Raw genomic sequence first — 18285 nt, 5'->3', positions numbered from 1 at the left:
TACTGGCTTAAATTTTATTGTTTCCTCAGAAGGAGTTAACTCATAAATATTTTTCAATTCGGGTGTTGATGAGCATTAAGTCAAAGTTGAGGGGTATCCGTGTAATGAAAAGCCAAGAAACTAATAAAGAAATGAAGGAAACAGAAGAAGGAAGTTGAAAACCTTCTTCTCCTCCTGGCCACAGAGCATTGACTACTACTCATCATCATCAGTAGTGGTTGGACGATTCGACTATTCGCTTCAACAGATATACCTCTTAATATCATATCTTATAATCACTGGCAAAGCAACAAAAAAAAAGAAAGATTTTGATCTTGCTGCCTGAACTCCGATCGCCGGATGAAATTGCCGGTGGCCGGGAACTTCAGCTGCAGGACTCAATCCACCTGCTGATTTACAACAAAAATCCTTAATTGACGGCCATGGATCCTCCGGCGGCAGCCGAGAAGGAGAAGGATAGTCAGAGCAACGCGTGGCTGGGTCGCGGTGCTGGCCTTTTCTTGTCTCTCATCGTTCTCTTGTTGCTTACGCTTTTGATAGGGTTTGTAGCGGTTTTCATCGATCACTCATGGATTTCCAATCCGATCTCGGTGCTCTCCAGGTGCAAGATAGTCTCTAGCAGTAAGTTTTTCTTTCTTTTTCTTTTCCAATTTTCTTTTTTGGTAGCTAAGAAAGCGTGAAGAAGATTATTTTGGAAGTTGTGCAAGATAAAGAGAAATGGAGACAAAGCATGGGCTATGCTACAATTTCTAGAGATGGAAGCACCAACAGATTCCATTCCTGCTGATGCCACTTATGAAATTAGGCATTAAGGTCTAGAAGTCTAAGTAAATCCTATAACTATCAGACGATCTGGTGCTTCTCTTCAAAATCTCCAAGTCCTCATTGAAAGTGGAAGTACACAATTTTGCGCAAGGATTGCATAAGAAATTCAGTGGTTCGATGATGCTTGGACCTGCCTTGACTGACTACAAGGCCCCTATTATGGATTTTGTGTGGGAGGAACGACCCTTTCACGTGGTTGGAAAACCATTTGTTCATAGAGATCCCTTCAGCTTAAGGCAGCTGAAGACCTCACTGGCAATGGTAGACTTGCTGTCCTCTGGAACAGCAGCCCCTACCTACAATGCTTCAATGAACCTGTTGAAGACCTTTGATGATGTGTTTCAGGAGTCTAGACATTTATATCAGAAGAATGAACCATCAGATTACACTAACCCTTGTTCCAAGCCAATCCTACATTCTAAAGGCGGAAATTAAAAGGCAAGTGTAGGAAATGATTGAAAATGGGATCATAAAGCCAAGTGTGAAAGTCTCACAGGAATCTCATCCTGTTTTAGCTAGCTTTCCATATTTATATTTTCATCTTTTTTGTGCAGTCGTGGTACAAAGTTCTTGTAACTTTTGACATTGTTTTACTAATTGTCATCTTCAGTTCCTTTTTAGCCAAAAATATACATATTATGTATACCCAAAGTTTTCTTGTAAGGGCATGTATGCAAAGTGTTGTAACAAGTTTTCTTAGTCATAATTTTTTCTTGTACCTCCTTTTTCCACTGACTTCATTTGTTTTGGAGTTTTTACCTTCAAACCTTCTAGAATAATCTTTCTCAGTCTTCAAATAGTATTAGTCATCTCATCCCACATTGGATTAGTGTCACATTTCACGATTCAGTCTCTTCTGTCATATACTTTTTTCTTGAAAATAACTTGTTTTTTACCTTTTAAATTATATTGTTTGATAAGCTATTTTGTATGTAACCAAATGGTCATGTTGATCTTTGGAGAAAGAAATAATGAGGAAAAAGCTATATTGGATTCTCCATGACATATTTTATCATCCTAGCCAATACTATCTTTGCCATCATACCTCACCTTTGTACCCTAACAGGAAATAAATTATAAATCTCATCACTAACCCAACTGGGAACGGGGAAACTCAAACTCAACCCTTGCCTCTACCCCATCCCAAAACCTATTCACTTTTAAATACTATTAATGCATTATTATCACCAAGTTTATATTTTAGCATTTAACAATAAAAAATCAAATGTAAAATTCATAACATAATCGTTAAATTAATTTAAAAAATATTTAAATCAATCGAAAAACGAATCCAAACTATTCAAGATTTACAATTAAGGAAGTTTACAATAACTCTGTAAATATAATATACACAATGTTTGGCAGGTCAAGGCAGGGTATATGCCTACTATTCCCACCCTGACCCTGTCCCTGTCCCTTGTCAAATTGACTTGGAGAATCTTTGATCTCTTCCTCAAACCCTAACTGGCATTACCCTGCCCCTATCCCTAATGAGGTCAGATAAAGTTGTTATCTCTAATGATGATCTTCTCTTTTTTGCACTGACAGAGTTAGAATCTGTCCTTGTAAACACCTCCTAACTTTTTTGCATACACTACCTCATCCTTCAAAATCTTATCCTTAATAATCTCTATTCCATTCTTTTTACAGTTCTTTCCTAACTTAACTAACATTTACCCTTCTTACCTATCTCGACTCTTTAAGGAAAATAATATATTTGATTATTATCCAAATCATTGTATCTACCACCTCCATATATTTCCTTGTCAAATTTTCAATATTTCATGATCCAAGCTTGAGCCTTTGGGTCTAGAATCTAGACTAACTCATTTACATGCATTTGTCTTTGCAAATGTAAAACCTTCACAAATTTTAATGGCCCTAGGCTCCTAGCCCATTTTTCACTACACTCAAGTGATATAGCATGTTACTCAAAGAGTTATTGCTCCATCAAAATATGCTTGTGTGCTGAATCCATATTAAAATATCTAACAAATTTTATGCCAGTATCAGTTACCTAATGCCACTCTTTTACTTTGTCCAAGCTTATGATTGATTGTGACAAGGAGTAATACTTTTACCATTAGAAGTGTTGAGGGAATTACTCAATCCACAAACAAATTTAGCATTTCAAATCAACTATTAGTCAAAAATTGAAACTCCCACTAACAACATTGTAGCAAAGAAAACCAACTACTAGCACCCTTGATTAGTGTGTGGTGAGGTGGCCTTCATGGTTAGGCTCCACCATACACAGTGATTGACCTTCTCAACTGTCACGGCTGTGGCTACTTCTACGTTTAATTCCAGTATTATTTCCATTTCTTGCTTAAATATATTCTGTTGTATTTCATTTATTGCATTTATATTCCAGCTAGTAGATATATTCTAGCTACCAGATTCTGTTAGCTTTAGGAGGCCACGTGTAAAGGCCTTAGGAAGAGACAAAACATTCTGTTGTAACCACTGGGGAGGGACGGATCCGCTGCATCTTCTCCCACCTTTTGCGCCTATATGTAATACTCCCATTCCACGGGAGATGATATGAAAAAGATTGAATACTAACAATTACTCTATTTCTCTCTATCTCTCTCGCCTTCTCCAATTCTCTCGCTAACCCTCTGATCTTTCTACTCTCTTACTCAACTTCCTACTCATTTCGCTTCTAAACCACCGAGCCCTGGTTAGTTCATTGTCACGGTGACTTAGGACCGTGACAATTTGGTATCAGAGAATCGATTCTGGCCGAGATTTGTAGAAGCTATGGCTGACGGAACCCGCATGAAGAATATGGAATCACAGTTGCAACAAGCCAACTCGTCCATGACCGAGGTCCAGCGACGTGTTGACCAGTTGGAGCTGGGCAATGGTCGCAACCATGAGGCGATCATGGCACTGGACCACAAGCTGGAAGGAGCAATAGACGGCTTGGAGAGAAGGCTGGATGGAACGCTAGTCCAGATGCGAGAAGAAATGGCACAAATGCGAGAGGAACTCGGGACGCAACTTCAGCAGTTCATGCTGATATTCACTCGCCAAAATTCGGTGAGCATGGCCCCTGAATTCCCTCCTAGAGATAGAACCGAACCCCTCTTAAGGAATAATATAACAGTACATCGTCCAGTGACTCCCGATATAGAAGGAGAACCCGATGAAGAGGGGGAGACGATGTTGCACAGAGGTCGCATGGAGCAGGCACCTCGACAACAGCCGGGATTTCCCTTGCCCCGAATGGAGATACCCATCTTTGAAGGGGATAACCCACGCTGGTGGGTAAGGAAATGCGAAAGAATGTTCGAATGGTATGACATCCCGGAGGGTAGAAGGGTGTCCTTAGCTGCCGCTTACTTTAATGATGCGGTAGATGCATGGTATCAAGGGTGGACTAGTGTAAGGAACCATCCTACATGGGGAGAGTTCACTGGGAAATTATGTGAGAGATTCGGGGAAAGAAGTATGTCTAATATTGTTGAAGAATTCAACAAACTCAGACAGGTGGGGGAGTTGACTTCTTACTTGAAAAGGTTTGAGGAGCTTAGATCTATTATGAGCAGCCATGACCCACATCTCTCGGAGGCCTACTTCGTGTCCAGTTTCTTGAGTGGACTAAGTGAGGACCTAAGGCATATGGTCAAAATGATTAGACCCCGAACGGTGGAGCAAGCGGTAGAGTGCGTGAGACTGCAAGAGATGGTGGTAGAGGCCTTGATGAAGAAGCAGAGGCATCAAAGTAAGGCTCTGGCAGCAGGGACCTCTCATTAGGGAGGCAGAGGATTTAACCGAGAGTGGGCAGCTAGTAATTTCGGAGCTAAACAACCGGGTGTACCACATACAATGGGGAGGTTTAACGAACAAAGGAGGCAACCAGGTATGTGTTATAAGTGCGGGGATAAGTACTTCCCAGGGCACCAGTGTAGGAGAAAAATTCTCCTACTAGAAGGAGATTTAGAAGAAACAATAGAAGAGGTAGAGGGAGTTGATGAGTGTGAAGAAGTGGGGAAGGAAGACAATGGGGAAATATCACTCCACATGTTAAAAGGGATGACTAACAACAAGATAATTAAAGTCGAGGGAAAGGTGAAGGACAAGAACCTGATGATCTTGATAGATAGTGGAAGCACCCATAGCTTCCTTGATGAGGGCACTGCGAGAAGATTGAGAAGCCCGCTTTCGGATACTCCACCTCTTAGTGTGACAGTGGCTAATGGGGGTAGAGTGATTAGCAACTCGGCCTGCCCAAGGTTTAATTGGGAGATGCAGGGGGAAGAGTTTGAAGCCGACCTCAGACTTCTGCAATTGAGGGGCTGTGATGTGGTTCTAGGAGTTGACTGGATGAAGGAAGTTAGCCCCATCAGCTTCGACTTTAACCGTATGGAAGTATCTTTTGAAAAAGAAGGGAAAAAGATGACACTCAAAGGAGGTAGAGAAACTGGAACCTGCAAGACGATGACCGGAAGGAGCCTACAGCGAGTCCTTCGACACAACTGGAGTAAACTGACTCAGTTGTTTTCAATTATAGCAGTGGAGGAAGGACATGAGACAATGAGGACCGGGGAGCTCACCTTGTCCTTCAACAGCCATCACAGAGACGTTGGCCAGGTACACTCTAGCCACCTTATTAATGAATTGTTGGTAGAATTTGGGGACTTATTTGTTGAGCCGAATACCTTATCGCCCAACCAAGACTTAGACCACTCCATCAACCTCAAACCAGGGTTCGAACCAGTAAATATCAGGGCTTACCGATATTCACCTATACAGAAAACGGAGATTGAAAAGATGGTTAAAGAAATGCTAAACCAATCCTTCATACAGCCTAGCGACAGCCTCTTTGCCTCACCGGTTCTTCTAGTCAAGAAGAAGGATGGATCTTGGCGTTTTTGTGTAGACTACCGCCAATTGAATGCCCTCACTGTAAAAGACAAGTTTCCCATACCCTTGATAGAAGACCTAATGGATGAACTACATAATGCCACCATTTTTTCCAAGCTAGACCTTAGGTCGGGCTATCACAAAATCAAAATGAAAGCTGAAGATGTCCACAAAACTGCCTTTAGAACTCACCATGGGCATTTCGAATTTAGGGTGATGCCTTTTGGACTCACCAATGCACCAGCTACCTTTCAATCCCTCATGAACCGAATATTTGAACCTTATTTGAGAAAATTTGTATTAGTCTTCTTTGATGACATCCTTGTCTACAGCCCAAACCTTGAACAACACCTATCCCATCTCAGAACCACTTTAGAAGTCCTCAAATCCAACCAACTTTTCATAAAAAGGTCTAAGTGTTGCTTTGGCCAAGATTAGGTGGAATACTTGGGCCATATAATATCAGGGGAGGGAGTGAGGACAGACCCAAAGAAAGTGGAGGCCATGATCAGCTGGCCCAAACCCGCGAACTTGAAGGCTCTAAGAGGGTTCCTCGGCCTCACAGGATATTATAGACGGTTTGTCAAAGGGTACGGCATCATCAACCGGCCCCTAACCGATTTGCTGAAGAAGGGAAATTTTAAATGGGGTGAGGAGGCCGAAGCAGCCTTCGAGAAGCTTAAGGAGGCGGTGAGCACAGTGTCGGCTTTAGGGTTACCAGATTTTAATGAACCCTTTGTACTGGAGACAGATGCTTGTGGAGTTGGAGTAGGGGCAGTCCTAATGCAGAAGGGTAGACCTCTGGCGTTCTTAAGCCAGGCTTTGAGCACCAGGCACTTGGGTTTGAGCATATATGAGAAGGAATTTCTGGCAGTATTGATGGCAGTCGAGAGGTGGAGACACTACTTAGAAGGGGGTAGATTCATCATCAAAACAGATCATGAAAGCCTCAAATTTTTACTACAACAGAAGCTACAAACTCAACTACAAAAGAGAGGCATGGCCAAGCTGATGGGACTCAATTATTCCATACAATACAGGCGGGGCAAGGAAAATATAGCTGCAGATGCACTATCAAGGTGCCAAGAGGAAGGCAGCTTGGCAACTATTACCACAATAGTGCCCGAATGGTTTCAGGAAGTGGTGGACAGCTATGCCGACGATGAGCAGATTAGGGAGCTAATGGAGAGGTTGGTGATGGAATCTAATGGGGCTGGAAACTATACTCTAAAGGAAGGTATGTTGAGGTTTAAAGGTAGGCTTGTCATAGGGAGCAAGGGAGACCTTAAGCAGAAATTTTACATTCATTGCACAACTCACCCGTGGGAGGGCACTCGGGGATCCAAAATACTTACCTCCGAGTTAAGCAGTTGTTTTATTGGCCCAAGATGAAGGCGGAAGTAAAGAACTTTGTGTTGGCATGCGATATATGCAAGAGATGTAAACTGGAGAATGTGGCTTACCCGGGTCTCTTACAGCCTTTACCAGTACTCGATCGAGCTTGGGTTAGTGTATCTATGGACTTCATCGAGGGGCTACCTAAATCAGAAGGGAGGGATAGTATCTTGGTTGTAGTGGATCGGTTCACAAAGTTTGCACAGTTTTTAGGGCTGGCTCACCCTTACACAGCCAAGGAAGTGGCTAGAATGTTTATGGACAGAGTAGTATCGCAGCATGGAGTGCCAAGCACCCTCATATCAGACCGCGATAAGGTGTTCACAAGCCACTTTTGGCAAGAATTGATGAGCTCTATAGGGATTAAGCTCAATATGTCAACAGCATATCATCCCCAATCAGATGGGCAAACGGAGAGAGTCAATCAGGTGCTGGAAACCTACCTAAGATGCATGTGTATACAGCAGCCCAAACATTGGCATAGGTGGTTGGCATTGGCACAATGGTGGTATAATACCACCAACCATACATCCTTAAAAATGTCCCCCTTTGAGGCACTGTATGGATGCCCACCGCCGCTATTACCTGCCACTGGAGGGCATGCAACAGAGATATCGGTGGAAGAATACCTACAACAAAGGAAGATGGTCTTGCAGCAGCTAAAGCAAGATTTGGCATCGGCCTGGAATAGGATGAAACAGTATGCGGACAAAAGAAGAAGTGACCGAGAATTTGAAGTGGGAGAACGGGTGTATCTCAAGCTAAGATACCCTCACCTGAAGGCCTTCAGCCAAGGGGCAGTATCCAAGTTGAGCCCACAGTACTTTGGACCATTCAACATAACAGAGAAAATAGGTAAGGTGGCCTACAGACTCCAACTACCCGAAGGCACCCACATACACCCTGTCTTCCATGTATCCTTGCTGAAACGATCAACCGGGGCGAAGTGGGTAGACGCGGCCTTGCCAGCACCGTGTAGGGGTACGGAAGGTCCTATGGAACCAGAGGCGATTATAGACAGAAGGGTGGTCCACAACCAAGGGGCCCCTCTAATTGAAGTGTTGGTGAAATGGGCACAGGGAAGTAACAAGGACAACTCGTGGGAATATCTACCCGCCCTACTCCAACGTTTTCCAAGGACAACAAGCCTACTTAGCATTTCTTGAGGACAAGAAATTTTCCACAGAGGGGGAAATTGTCACGGCTGTGGCTACTTCTATGTTTAATTCTAGTATTATTTCCATTTCTTGCTTAAATATATTCTGTTGTATTTCCTTTATTGCATTTATATTCCAGCTAGTAGATATATTCTAGCTACCAGATTCTGTTAGCTTTAGGAGGCCACGTGTAAAGGCCTTAGGAAGAGGCAAAACATTCTGTTGTAACCGCTGGGGAGGGACGGATCCGCTGCATCTTCTCCCACCTTTTGCGCCTATATGTAATACTCCCATTCCACGGAGATGATATGAAAAAGATTGAATACAAACAATTACTTTGTTTCTCTCTATCTCTCTCGCCTTCTCCAATTCTCTCGCTAACCCTCTGATCTTTCTACTCTCTTACTCAACTTCCTACTCATTTCGCTTCTAAACCACCGAGCCCTGGTTAGTTCATTGTCACGGTGACTTAGGACCGTGACATCAACTCTCTAAGCAAGTAAATCATCTCCACTCTTTGATGGGGAGACTACTTCACTATTCCATTGCTTTTGGTGACATAAAGCCTCATTTTTTTCATAACCTAGAAACTCTCCCAACCCTCATTGAGTCACCAACAACGGTCAAAATCATCTCTTCCTATAATTTTTGTATTTTTCCTTCTTAATTTCTTCATGGTGTTGCACTTGCATCTATTCCTTTTATTTATGTAGTTGCTTCAGTATCCTGCTCCACCATCAATACTCCCCACTTAAGCCGCCCTCAATGTCTAATTCACAATATTAACATTGTTTCATTTTCCTTGGAAGTGAAATAGGTTTTTTGGTTACCATGCAAAAATGAGGAATTTGTCTTCACCTTAAAGTTACAAGGAATCGTTATTTAAGTTACTAAGTGATGGGAACTTCTTGTGGTAATCTAATAATGGTTTGTTAATGACTTCACTACCAATTTGAAAGCTTTATTTGTTTTACTCCTAATTCTTTCTTTTTAAAGTTAAGGGGAGAGTACTCATGAAGAAACCCATTTGGTTGATAAGGGTTGTCCCATTCACTATTTTTTTATTTGATGAGGCTGCTACCCTGCATCCTAGGAAATGTGTGTGCATGAGGGTGCACGCATTTGTTTGCAAATATGGTTTTGGAAGCTTATGCTTAAAAGCTTTGGGATACTTGCCAACAAGTAGGGTTGCAATCGAATCGAGCCGAGTTAAGCTTCGCTGAGCTCAAGCTTGGCTTGGCAAACCTAAACTTAGGCTTGAGCTTGACTCAAGTTCGGGCTCGCCAAGTTAGCTCGAGCTCGGGCTCGACAAGCTTTTGGCTAGCCTAAGCATGGGTTAGAGCTCGAATTTGTCAGAATTATATTTAAAAAAACTTGATAATCTGATATGTAAATAATCAACAAATATAACTTTAAATCGAACCTGTTAATCAACAAATCCCAATAGTAAATTAGGTATTAATTGATTAATCTTCAAGTCACAACATATCTTAATATCAACACATTTTAATGGAGAAGGTGTATTAAAGCTTTGCATTTAGTTTCTCATCGTTAAAACATTCTCAAAATCAAACTCAACAAAATTTAATGATATTATTATAATAATTTAATGTTTGATAAATTTATGTTAAATTATATTTTTATAAAATTATGAATAAATTTATTAACGTATTTATAAACGAGTATATTCACGAGTTATTCACAAACTTCTAATCGAGCTTACTCATGAGTCTCTAATCAAGTCAACTCGTGAACTAACAAGCCAAGTTTTGCTGAGCTCAAACTCGACTCATCTACAAATCGAGTTTTAAAGTAAACCTCAAACTCGACTCATTTACCTTAACAAACAAGCTTTTATCGAGCTGAACACCGAGCCACTTGCTAACAACTTGGCTCATTTTCGACCCTACCAACAAGCTGAGCAGTATGATCTTTTTGATTGTGCGAGGAAGATCTATCATTTGAAACCAACAAACTTCTCACCCTTGAAATTGTCTCTAAAAGGTTTATCTTTCTCCAAGCCATATCAAAAGGCATACTCAGTGAAGATTTTTTTTTCTTTCTTTTGATAAATAGTAAAGAAACTAAAAGAACTACCATTGGTTGGTGGACCCTGTACAAGAAAGCTTGAGATAAAATTTTCTGAAAGAGCTCATCAAGAAAATGTACAAAAGTCTTGAAGAGAAAGGTAAAATAGGAGAACTTTGTTCCCTTAAGCCAGCCAAAAGTTCTTCCTCTCAATACTTTCAAAAGCTTTCATATTTCTCTCTTGAAATGTGCCACCACTCAGAGAAGGAAATAAAGTTCCATAATTTTGTCTCCTAATTGGTGCAAAAAATCCTTCACAAAAGCTTGAAGGATATTATATGATTTATTTACTAAAAGAAAATATATAGAATGATTTATGGCTGTTGCATATGTGGCCTTTTTTTTTTGGGCGTGCATTCATTTATTTGTTTATTCAAAAATACTTATTTCTAGATGCATTGTGAAATATCAATCATCGTATGGTATGGTGATCTCGTTTTCATTCTTCTTTCCTTTTGAACGCTTCAGGTGTGGATCTTAGGTCATCTAAGGTCTGTGAACTTGGCCTGTTGAATTATAAGGCAAAGCATGTTTTCTATCCCTTTGAGAAAAGGAAATTTCGATGTCATCATGATTACTATTGGGCTTCTGTATTCAAGGTGATTGCTACTATTTCTTACCCATTTAACTGTTGATATCATCCCTCTATTAGGAGCCCAGATTAAGTTTCAAGAATATTTATCTAAGATCTGGCAACTTTTAAGTTTTGAATTGATTGAGAAGTATACTTCATTAAGATTTGGTATATAGAGTTTATTGCATCATGGTTGAACAATTTTTCTTTGTTTGTTTCTTTTAGGTTTATAACCTGAAGTACTAGTTTCACTTTATTCAGAAAAGTCAATATTAATGGTAAAATGAGTTTTAGGGGGCTAGTTTCTCTCAATGTGCATTGCCAAATATTACATTAAAGTACAATGCCAGTGAGAAGCAGCAGGGAAGCAAACAGCAATTACTTTCAAGTTTCAAGGTTGTAGACTATAATCACCTGCGCTTGCATGAAAATCCAGCATCATGAAAGATACATTTTTTATAGTTTGGGCATTCTACAAAATCAAGTTGTTAGTAGATTGTATTAGAAATGTTCATAATTCCTCTGAATTATGGACCAGTGAAGCAACTTTACTGTTACCTGTCTCCCACAATACTATGTTGCTATAAGGTGCTCCTCCCTTCCCCTTTCCCTCTTTCTTGTGTTACCTTGTTATTTCCCTTCTAATTCTCCCTATCTCACTGATTCTTTTTCAAGTCCTGTTGTCTGAATGTTGATTAAAAATTCCCAATATCATGTTTCCTCTGAAAATGCCAACTTATCCTTTGTAACAGATGGTTTGTGACTGACCATATGAGGCCCTTTGTTATCATGATATCATCACCTGCAAGTGCTCATAATGGTGTTGGATTTGGAGTTTAAGTAATAAGCCTTTAAAATCTTGCTTATTATTATTAATAGGGCAACTAAAGTGAATAACTGATAGAGCTTCTCCTTGAATGACGTTGTAATGATAGAAAACGGAACCAGATGGATCAGATGAAATAGATCCGGGGGCCAAGAAATGTTGTTTTTGGCTTTAATTGCTCATTTTAATGCTTTATGTTATAGGCTGCTAATGTTTGCTGTGTGATCAGAACCACCAGTATTTATAGCTGTGCTCGTTTGTATATTTGCTTGTAATTCCAGAAACTCCGGTGGTGGGAGCATCATAAAAGTACTGGAATAATGTATTTCCATCATCCAGAGACTCCATCAGCTTTTAGCTTTGGGACAAATTGTCCCGCTCAACCAACACAAATGGAGAAGGCAGGTAGATAGAATGTCATGTGTAAACAGCATACACAAAGGCATTTTTGCCTAAATATGTTCAGTGAGTTCATCCATAACTAGGACAAAAAGATGATTGCTTAATGCAGATCCTTAATATAAGTCAATTGTAATTGAAAAAGCCTTGTATTTCCTACACATCTTTTGACACATGTTTCTGCTCCATGATACATGTCTTTTAATAACCTGTATATAAGCAATTCAGACTCTTTTCCTTTCTAAGACTCTTGATATGACTTCTCTAGGAAAGTTCTCATCTACCGTTTCTTTTGGACTTAGAAATATTGGTTGATAATAATGTTGAAGTTATTTATGTCTAAAAGAGTCTATGCATCCTTTGTTTTTTTCTTTGTTCTTTTCCTTGTTTAATGTGCATTCTTTCTTTGTTGATGAAACAGAAGAAATATATGTATCGTTCTGCACCTCAATATGTTTGTTTTTTTCTTTGTTCTTTTCCTTGTTTAATGTGCATTCTTTCTTTGTTGATGAAACAGAAGAAATATATGTATCGTTCTGCACCTCAATATGTTTGTTTTTTTCTTTGTTCTTTTCCTTGTTTAATGTGCATTCTTTCTTTGTTGATGAAACAGAAGAAATATATGTATCGTTCTGCACCTCAATATGTTTTATATATTTGGCATTTACCATGTCACTACCTATTCACTGGGAATATCCATCATAGATGTCTTGCTTCTCGTTAATTGCATTTCCTGATCACTGTATGAGTTTAGGAATTAAGTTAGCTATATATCATTATTTTAGGATTACATTATTCTTTTCCATATATTTCAGGTTGAATACAAAGACCATTCAGGTCAGATGCAAGTTGCATTCGCCGAGGCTCCAAATGAGGCCCTTCCTGTGGATTGCAGACCTAATTTTGGTGTTGCGTGGTTGACCAAGGACAAATTCAAGGTAGTTGCACCTTTTGGTTTCTTAAATTACATTGAAAGAACTTAATCTGCCATGTTAATCAAATAATCTTGAGAAGTGATATTTAAGTCTTGATTCTGAAGACTTATGGTCAAACCCCGTTGATTCATTCTTTCAAGTTCGGATTGCAAGTGTGATGTTCTTACTTCCTTACTGGTCTTTCTTAGGTGAATGAAACTTATGACTGCTGGTATACATTTGGCCTTTCAAAAGTAAATATTTACCATAATAGTTACTTCAACTGCCAGCCCAAAGATCCATCGACAGCAGAGATGCTCAAACGGTATCTTATCCTGTGAGTGTTTAAAGTAGTTTCTATTATTTATTCCTTACGAATTGTAGAAATTTGCTAGAGTGGCAATATTCAAGCAACCCAAGAGAAATTTTGGCAATATTACTAAGATATTTTGTTTACTTCGCTCTAGTTTCTATAGGAACAGTACCTGAACTGAGAGTTACTTGACAGGTCACCAAGGATACTAAAGTCATGGTTTGCGAGCAGGGGAAGAGACTGGTACTGGAAGTGGGAAATGGTAGCCGGCCTTGTGACTGGATTTTCAACTTCCTTGATCTCCTTGAGCCTAATCGCAGTTGTCCAGCAAGTGAAGTCCCGTTTGCTTCTAACCTATCTAAAGCAGGCTTGTTTAGTTGTGGCGTACTTCTCATTTGTGGGTTGGTTGGCCTTCCAATACGTGAAAAAGCTCGGCCTCCCAAAGATTTTTATGCAAAACTGATAAAAGGTAGAGCATTTGTGGTCTTTGCTCCTGGGAACTGGATTCAGCAACTCCTGGAACCAAAAGAAAATACAGCATTGTCCTGCAATAGGATAGGATGTCTCTGGGTAGATGGCCTGTTGTGCTTATACTCTATACCAAGCATGGGTTCTGGCAATCAAGTGGGGAAACAGCATGTACAGGCGGCTTATGAAATAAAATCTTTGCAATTTAGTGAATGCCAGTCCAATAGTTAAAGAGCTTTGTAATCTTATGGAGGCTAGCTTGACAAGAACTGCACCTTTGTTGTTGTACCTTTGAGAACCGAATAACGAGGAAATATCACATTTTGGCTTAATATTATATGAATCCATTGTTGACTTTCATTATTCTTCTCTTTTGGAGAGTGATATTTGTGTAGGATTCTTGGACTGAAAGTGTCGCTAACAAAATCAAGTGACTATTTTGCAACTGTGAATCTATACTAAGCTTTTTGCCAACTTAAACCTCATTCATAAGTAGTGATATTAAGACTTTAAATATTGTTATCTATGAACCACCGAAGGAATTGGACCATGTGAAAGCATTGCAAAATACTAGCTGTTTCTTCCAAAAGAAGTTGAGCTTGAAAAAACAAAAGAATTTGAACCCAGTCGAGCGATGAATACCAAAATGAACATGAATAGCTTAAACTATTAAATAGACAGATCATGTGTTGTGCAAGAAAATATACATCAAATATTATGGACTTGTATATGATGAAGCAATACATCCAAAAGGTCATATTTAAACAAATTTGCTATGGACAATACCATGTATCTATATATCTTTTACATAAACAGTCCGATTTTACCTACAAAGATACATGCAGACAGAGATGTACAAACACGAAAATCAGCAAAGCAATGATGGGTTTGCGAAGATACTTAACGGTATGAAGCAAAGAAAGAGTAAAAGATGTACTCATTTCTCAGTTTGAATCAATTATTGGCCAACTGCAAAAGAATTCATCCCCTCTCTCCCTAGGCACAGCCTTTAGTTCCACCAAGTAGAATCAAATCAACTCTCCAACCATGTTTAGCCATGAACATATCTTCTGCAAAACCATTATATCTCATGTTAACTAGATTTTATTTGGTCTTCCTCTTCCTTTTTTTTAACCACAAACTGCTTCCATTCCATCCACTTATTTTACAGGTACATGTTCGAACCCATCTTAATTGAACTTTTCTTCAACAAGCACCATTCCAACCTTAATATAGATAATCTCATTCCTAATTCTATCTTTTCTTGTATAACCATAAATCCATCATAGCATTGTCATCTCAATTGCACTTAAAACTTTGCACGCACTGGTTCAATTTTTTTTAACTATTTTTAAGATGATACTCTGCAAGTGTAGCTTGTATTAAACTATCTGGCTTTATGCCATCTCCCAGCATACGGTTATAAAAGGTGATAGCATCCACCAATCTTCCAACCTTGCAGTAACCACGAATCAGAATACCATATGCTACCACATCAGGCAATAAACGCCTGGATAATGCATGATTGAAGATAACAGAAGCTTCTTCCACAAGACCTCTTTTGCAAAGACCGTCAATCAGGATACTGTAACTAACCATATTTGGGGAGAGATGGTTATGAAGCATCTCTTCGTGAAGCTCAAAAGCATTTTTCATATCATTCGATTTGAAATAGCCATCAATTAAAGAACTGTAAGTGACCACATTAGGTTCTGGACCTTTTTCCAGCATATCGGAGAATAGCAACATTGCATCATCCATCCTGCCTTCTTTACAAAAAGCATCAATTAGAATTGAAAAAGTGATGACATTAGGTTTGATCTGTTCATATCGCAGTCCTTCATAAAGTTTAACAGCTTCATTCAACATTTTCAAAGAGCAATAACCACAAATAACAGTGTTGTATGTCACAATATCAGGTTCTGGTCTGCCTGCACAAATCTTCCTGAAAAATCCCAATGCATCTTGCGAGCGACCTTCCTTAAAAAGCATGTTAATGAGAACATTGTAAATGGTAACATCAGGATTTACTTCACTGTTAAGCATCAGCTCAAAAATCTGTAATCCAGTTGTTGGATTCTTCTGTTTGCAGAATCCATCAATGAGAGTAGAATATATTACAGCATCCGGGGAGAACCCTCTCTTCAGCATCTGGAAGAAAAGAAGTAATGCCTCACCTGGTCTCCCTATCTCACTGATCCCTTTGATAAGCACAGTATAAGAAGCTATGTCCGGAACTACATTATACATATCCATATGGATGTATAGCTTTACAGCATTTTTTAATTGTTTCAATCTACAGCAACCATCAATTAAGCTGTTGAAAATAAAAACGCTAGGTCTTAAACCCCTCTTCATAGCCTCATAGAAGAATTTAAGAGCATCTACCATCCATCCTTGTTTGCTAAGAGCAGTTATGAGCACACTATAAGTAACAACATCAGGAGTGTGGCCCTCCTTTAACATAGCCTCATAGACATCAAAACCATCTTTCAAATGTCCCATTTTGCAAAAGCCATCAATGAGACTACTATAAGTGAATACGGAAGGCTCAATCCCTCTTTTCACAATAAAACCAAATATACTACATGCCTCAAGAAGCCGACCCTTTTGGCACAGGCCATTTATAAGAGTGCTATAAGTGACTGTGCTAGGAGTGATACCTTCTTTTAGCATTCTATTATATATTTCAACCCCCTCTTCTAAATCTCCAACCTTTACATATGCGTTGATCATGGAGCTAAAAATAACTACATCCAATTTCATGCCTCTATCCAGTGCCTCTGAGAGAAGATGGTTTCCTTCCTCCAACTTCCCCGCCTTGAAGAGTCCATCAATGAGAATACTATAAGTGATTAGATCGGGAGCAGGACCCATTGTTTCCATAAAATTATAAAGATCAAATGCCTCCTCAAATCTAAACTCCTTACAATACCTGTCAATCAATGTGCTAAACGTCACCAAACTTGGCTTTGGACCTGCCTCAGCTATCAAAGAAAAGTACTTAGAGGCGACTTCTAGACAATTGCCTTTACAGAGACTCTTCAATACCTTATTGCAAGCAACAATATCAAGCGCAAGCCCTCTCTCAATCATTCTCTGATGTAACTTCAAACCCATTTCAACCTCACCATTCACGAAAAAACCATTAATCACATATTCATACACATTCAAACACCGGCTCTGCTCTCCTACTGACCCGTTACATATCACCTCGTACACATCCAAAATACTATCAATGCTCTTGGAACTCACCAAAGATCTCAACATTGTGAATACCGCATATGGTGATACTGGAACACCCATTTCAGACAATCGAAAAAATACCTCAACCGACCGATCAATCATCCCATTGCTACAGTAATGCTCAACAATTAAGCTATAGACCGTGCTAGGGTTCGAACCGTAATGCCTCAACCCCTTGTACAACACACATACAATATCCGAAGTCCTAAATTTTCTAGCCATTCTATCGAAAACCCATCTAGCAGCACCGAAGATTCGCTTGCTGAGCAACACATGGGCAAGAGCGCAAAAAGACTCGAGCGTGTGGCTAAGCCCTAGAACATTCTCGGACCACTCGAAGAACCGAACAGCGGAAGTGGGTTTGGAGAGGAGATGAAAAAGAATGGGTTCCACGTGGTGGGGGCGTAATTTGGATAGAGTTTTGGAGTCCAAGAGGCTGAGATTTTCCTGGTGAAACGCTGTTGTGATTTCATGCACTAGGGTTTTAGAGATTGGAGAGCAGCCGTTGGTGGATGAAAATTGGAACAAGCGAGAGGTGAAATTGGGCTTTAGAACGAGTGGAAGTACCTGTTTGGATGAAGCAGATGCAGACGCTGAAGAGAAAACTGCCATTCGTTTGGATTTTTAAGCATTGGCAGGTCCATTCACTCCAAGTTCACAGGTTCTTGGAAGTTTTGCAGAGGGCTTTGCTGCATTTGCAGAGGACACATGAGTGAAGAAAAATAAAAATAGCATAAATTTTGTTAGTTTTTTATTATTTGAGAAGAATAAAACCCAAATGAAAATAAGATAACTTTATTTTATTTGAATGCTGAATTAAAATGGACATAACAATAAAAAATAAAAAATAAAAAATAAAGTTACGATTATCCATAGAGATGACAATGAGTGCGATTGAATGCCTCATGTTTCTGACGCTTAACTCTTTAATTTTATTAGAAGAAATAAATTATGAGATGTGTCTCAAAAAGAGTAGAGTTTGAATTCACAATTTATCAAAATAACACTGACATATCATGGTTCTATCGGGATGTCTCTCGCTTCCAACGCCCAGCTCTTTAATTTTATTAGAAGAAATAAATTATGAGATGTGTCTTAAAAAATATAAAGTTTGAATTCATGATTTATCAAAATAACACTGACACATCATGATTCGGTCTTTATCATCTAAATTATGTCTCAAGAAATGACAATTAGTACTCTATTTT

At 39.4% G+C, this 18285-nt stretch overlaps 2 protein-coding genes across 4 annotated transcripts; one reads left to right on the top strand and one right to left on the bottom strand.

Moving 5' to 3' along the window:
• The first annotated feature begins 149 nt into the window (after positions 1–149).
• On the top strand, positions 150–14191 carry LOC127786711 (uncharacterized). Of its 3 annotated transcripts, none has more exons than XM_052314321.1 (6): positions 150–621; positions 10806–10936; positions 12019–12138; positions 12952–13074; positions 13260–13375; positions 13559–14191. In XM_052314321.1, the coding sequence occupies exons 1-6, from the start codon at positions 423–425 to the stop codon at positions 13824–13826; spliced, it is 957 nt and encodes a 318-aa protein (XP_052170281.1). In that variant the 5' UTR covers positions 150–422; the 3' UTR covers positions 13827–14191. The 3 variants fall into 3 exon arrangements, with proteins under 3 accessions (XP_052170281.1, XP_052170280.1, XP_052170282.1); XM_052314320.1 differs by having other exon boundaries at positions 153–621; positions 13260–13387; XM_052314322.1 differs by lacking the exon at positions 12019–12138 and having other exon boundaries at positions 155–621; positions 13260–13387.
• Positions 14192–14501: 310 nt separating this feature from the next.
• Positions 14502–17772, bottom strand: LOC127786710 (putative pentatricopeptide repeat-containing protein At1g31840). The gene has a single exon (XM_052314319.1). It carries the CDS (start codon positions 17687–17689, stop codon positions 15173–15175), a length of 2517 nt encoding a protein of 838 aa, XP_052170279.1. The 5' UTR covers positions 17690–17772; the 3' UTR covers positions 14502–15172.
• Between the last annotated feature and the right edge of the window lie 513 nt (positions 17773–18285).

This window comes from Diospyros lotus, chromosome 12, assembly GCF_014633365.1.
Source record: "Diospyros lotus cultivar Yz01 chromosome 12, ASM1463336v1, whole genome shotgun sequence".
NCBI lineage: Eukaryota > Viridiplantae > Streptophyta > Magnoliopsida > Ericales > Ebenaceae > Diospyros > Diospyros lotus.
The sequence above is the reverse complement of the archived record's forward strand: the minus strand, read 5'-3'. Positions and strand labels throughout refer to the sequence as shown.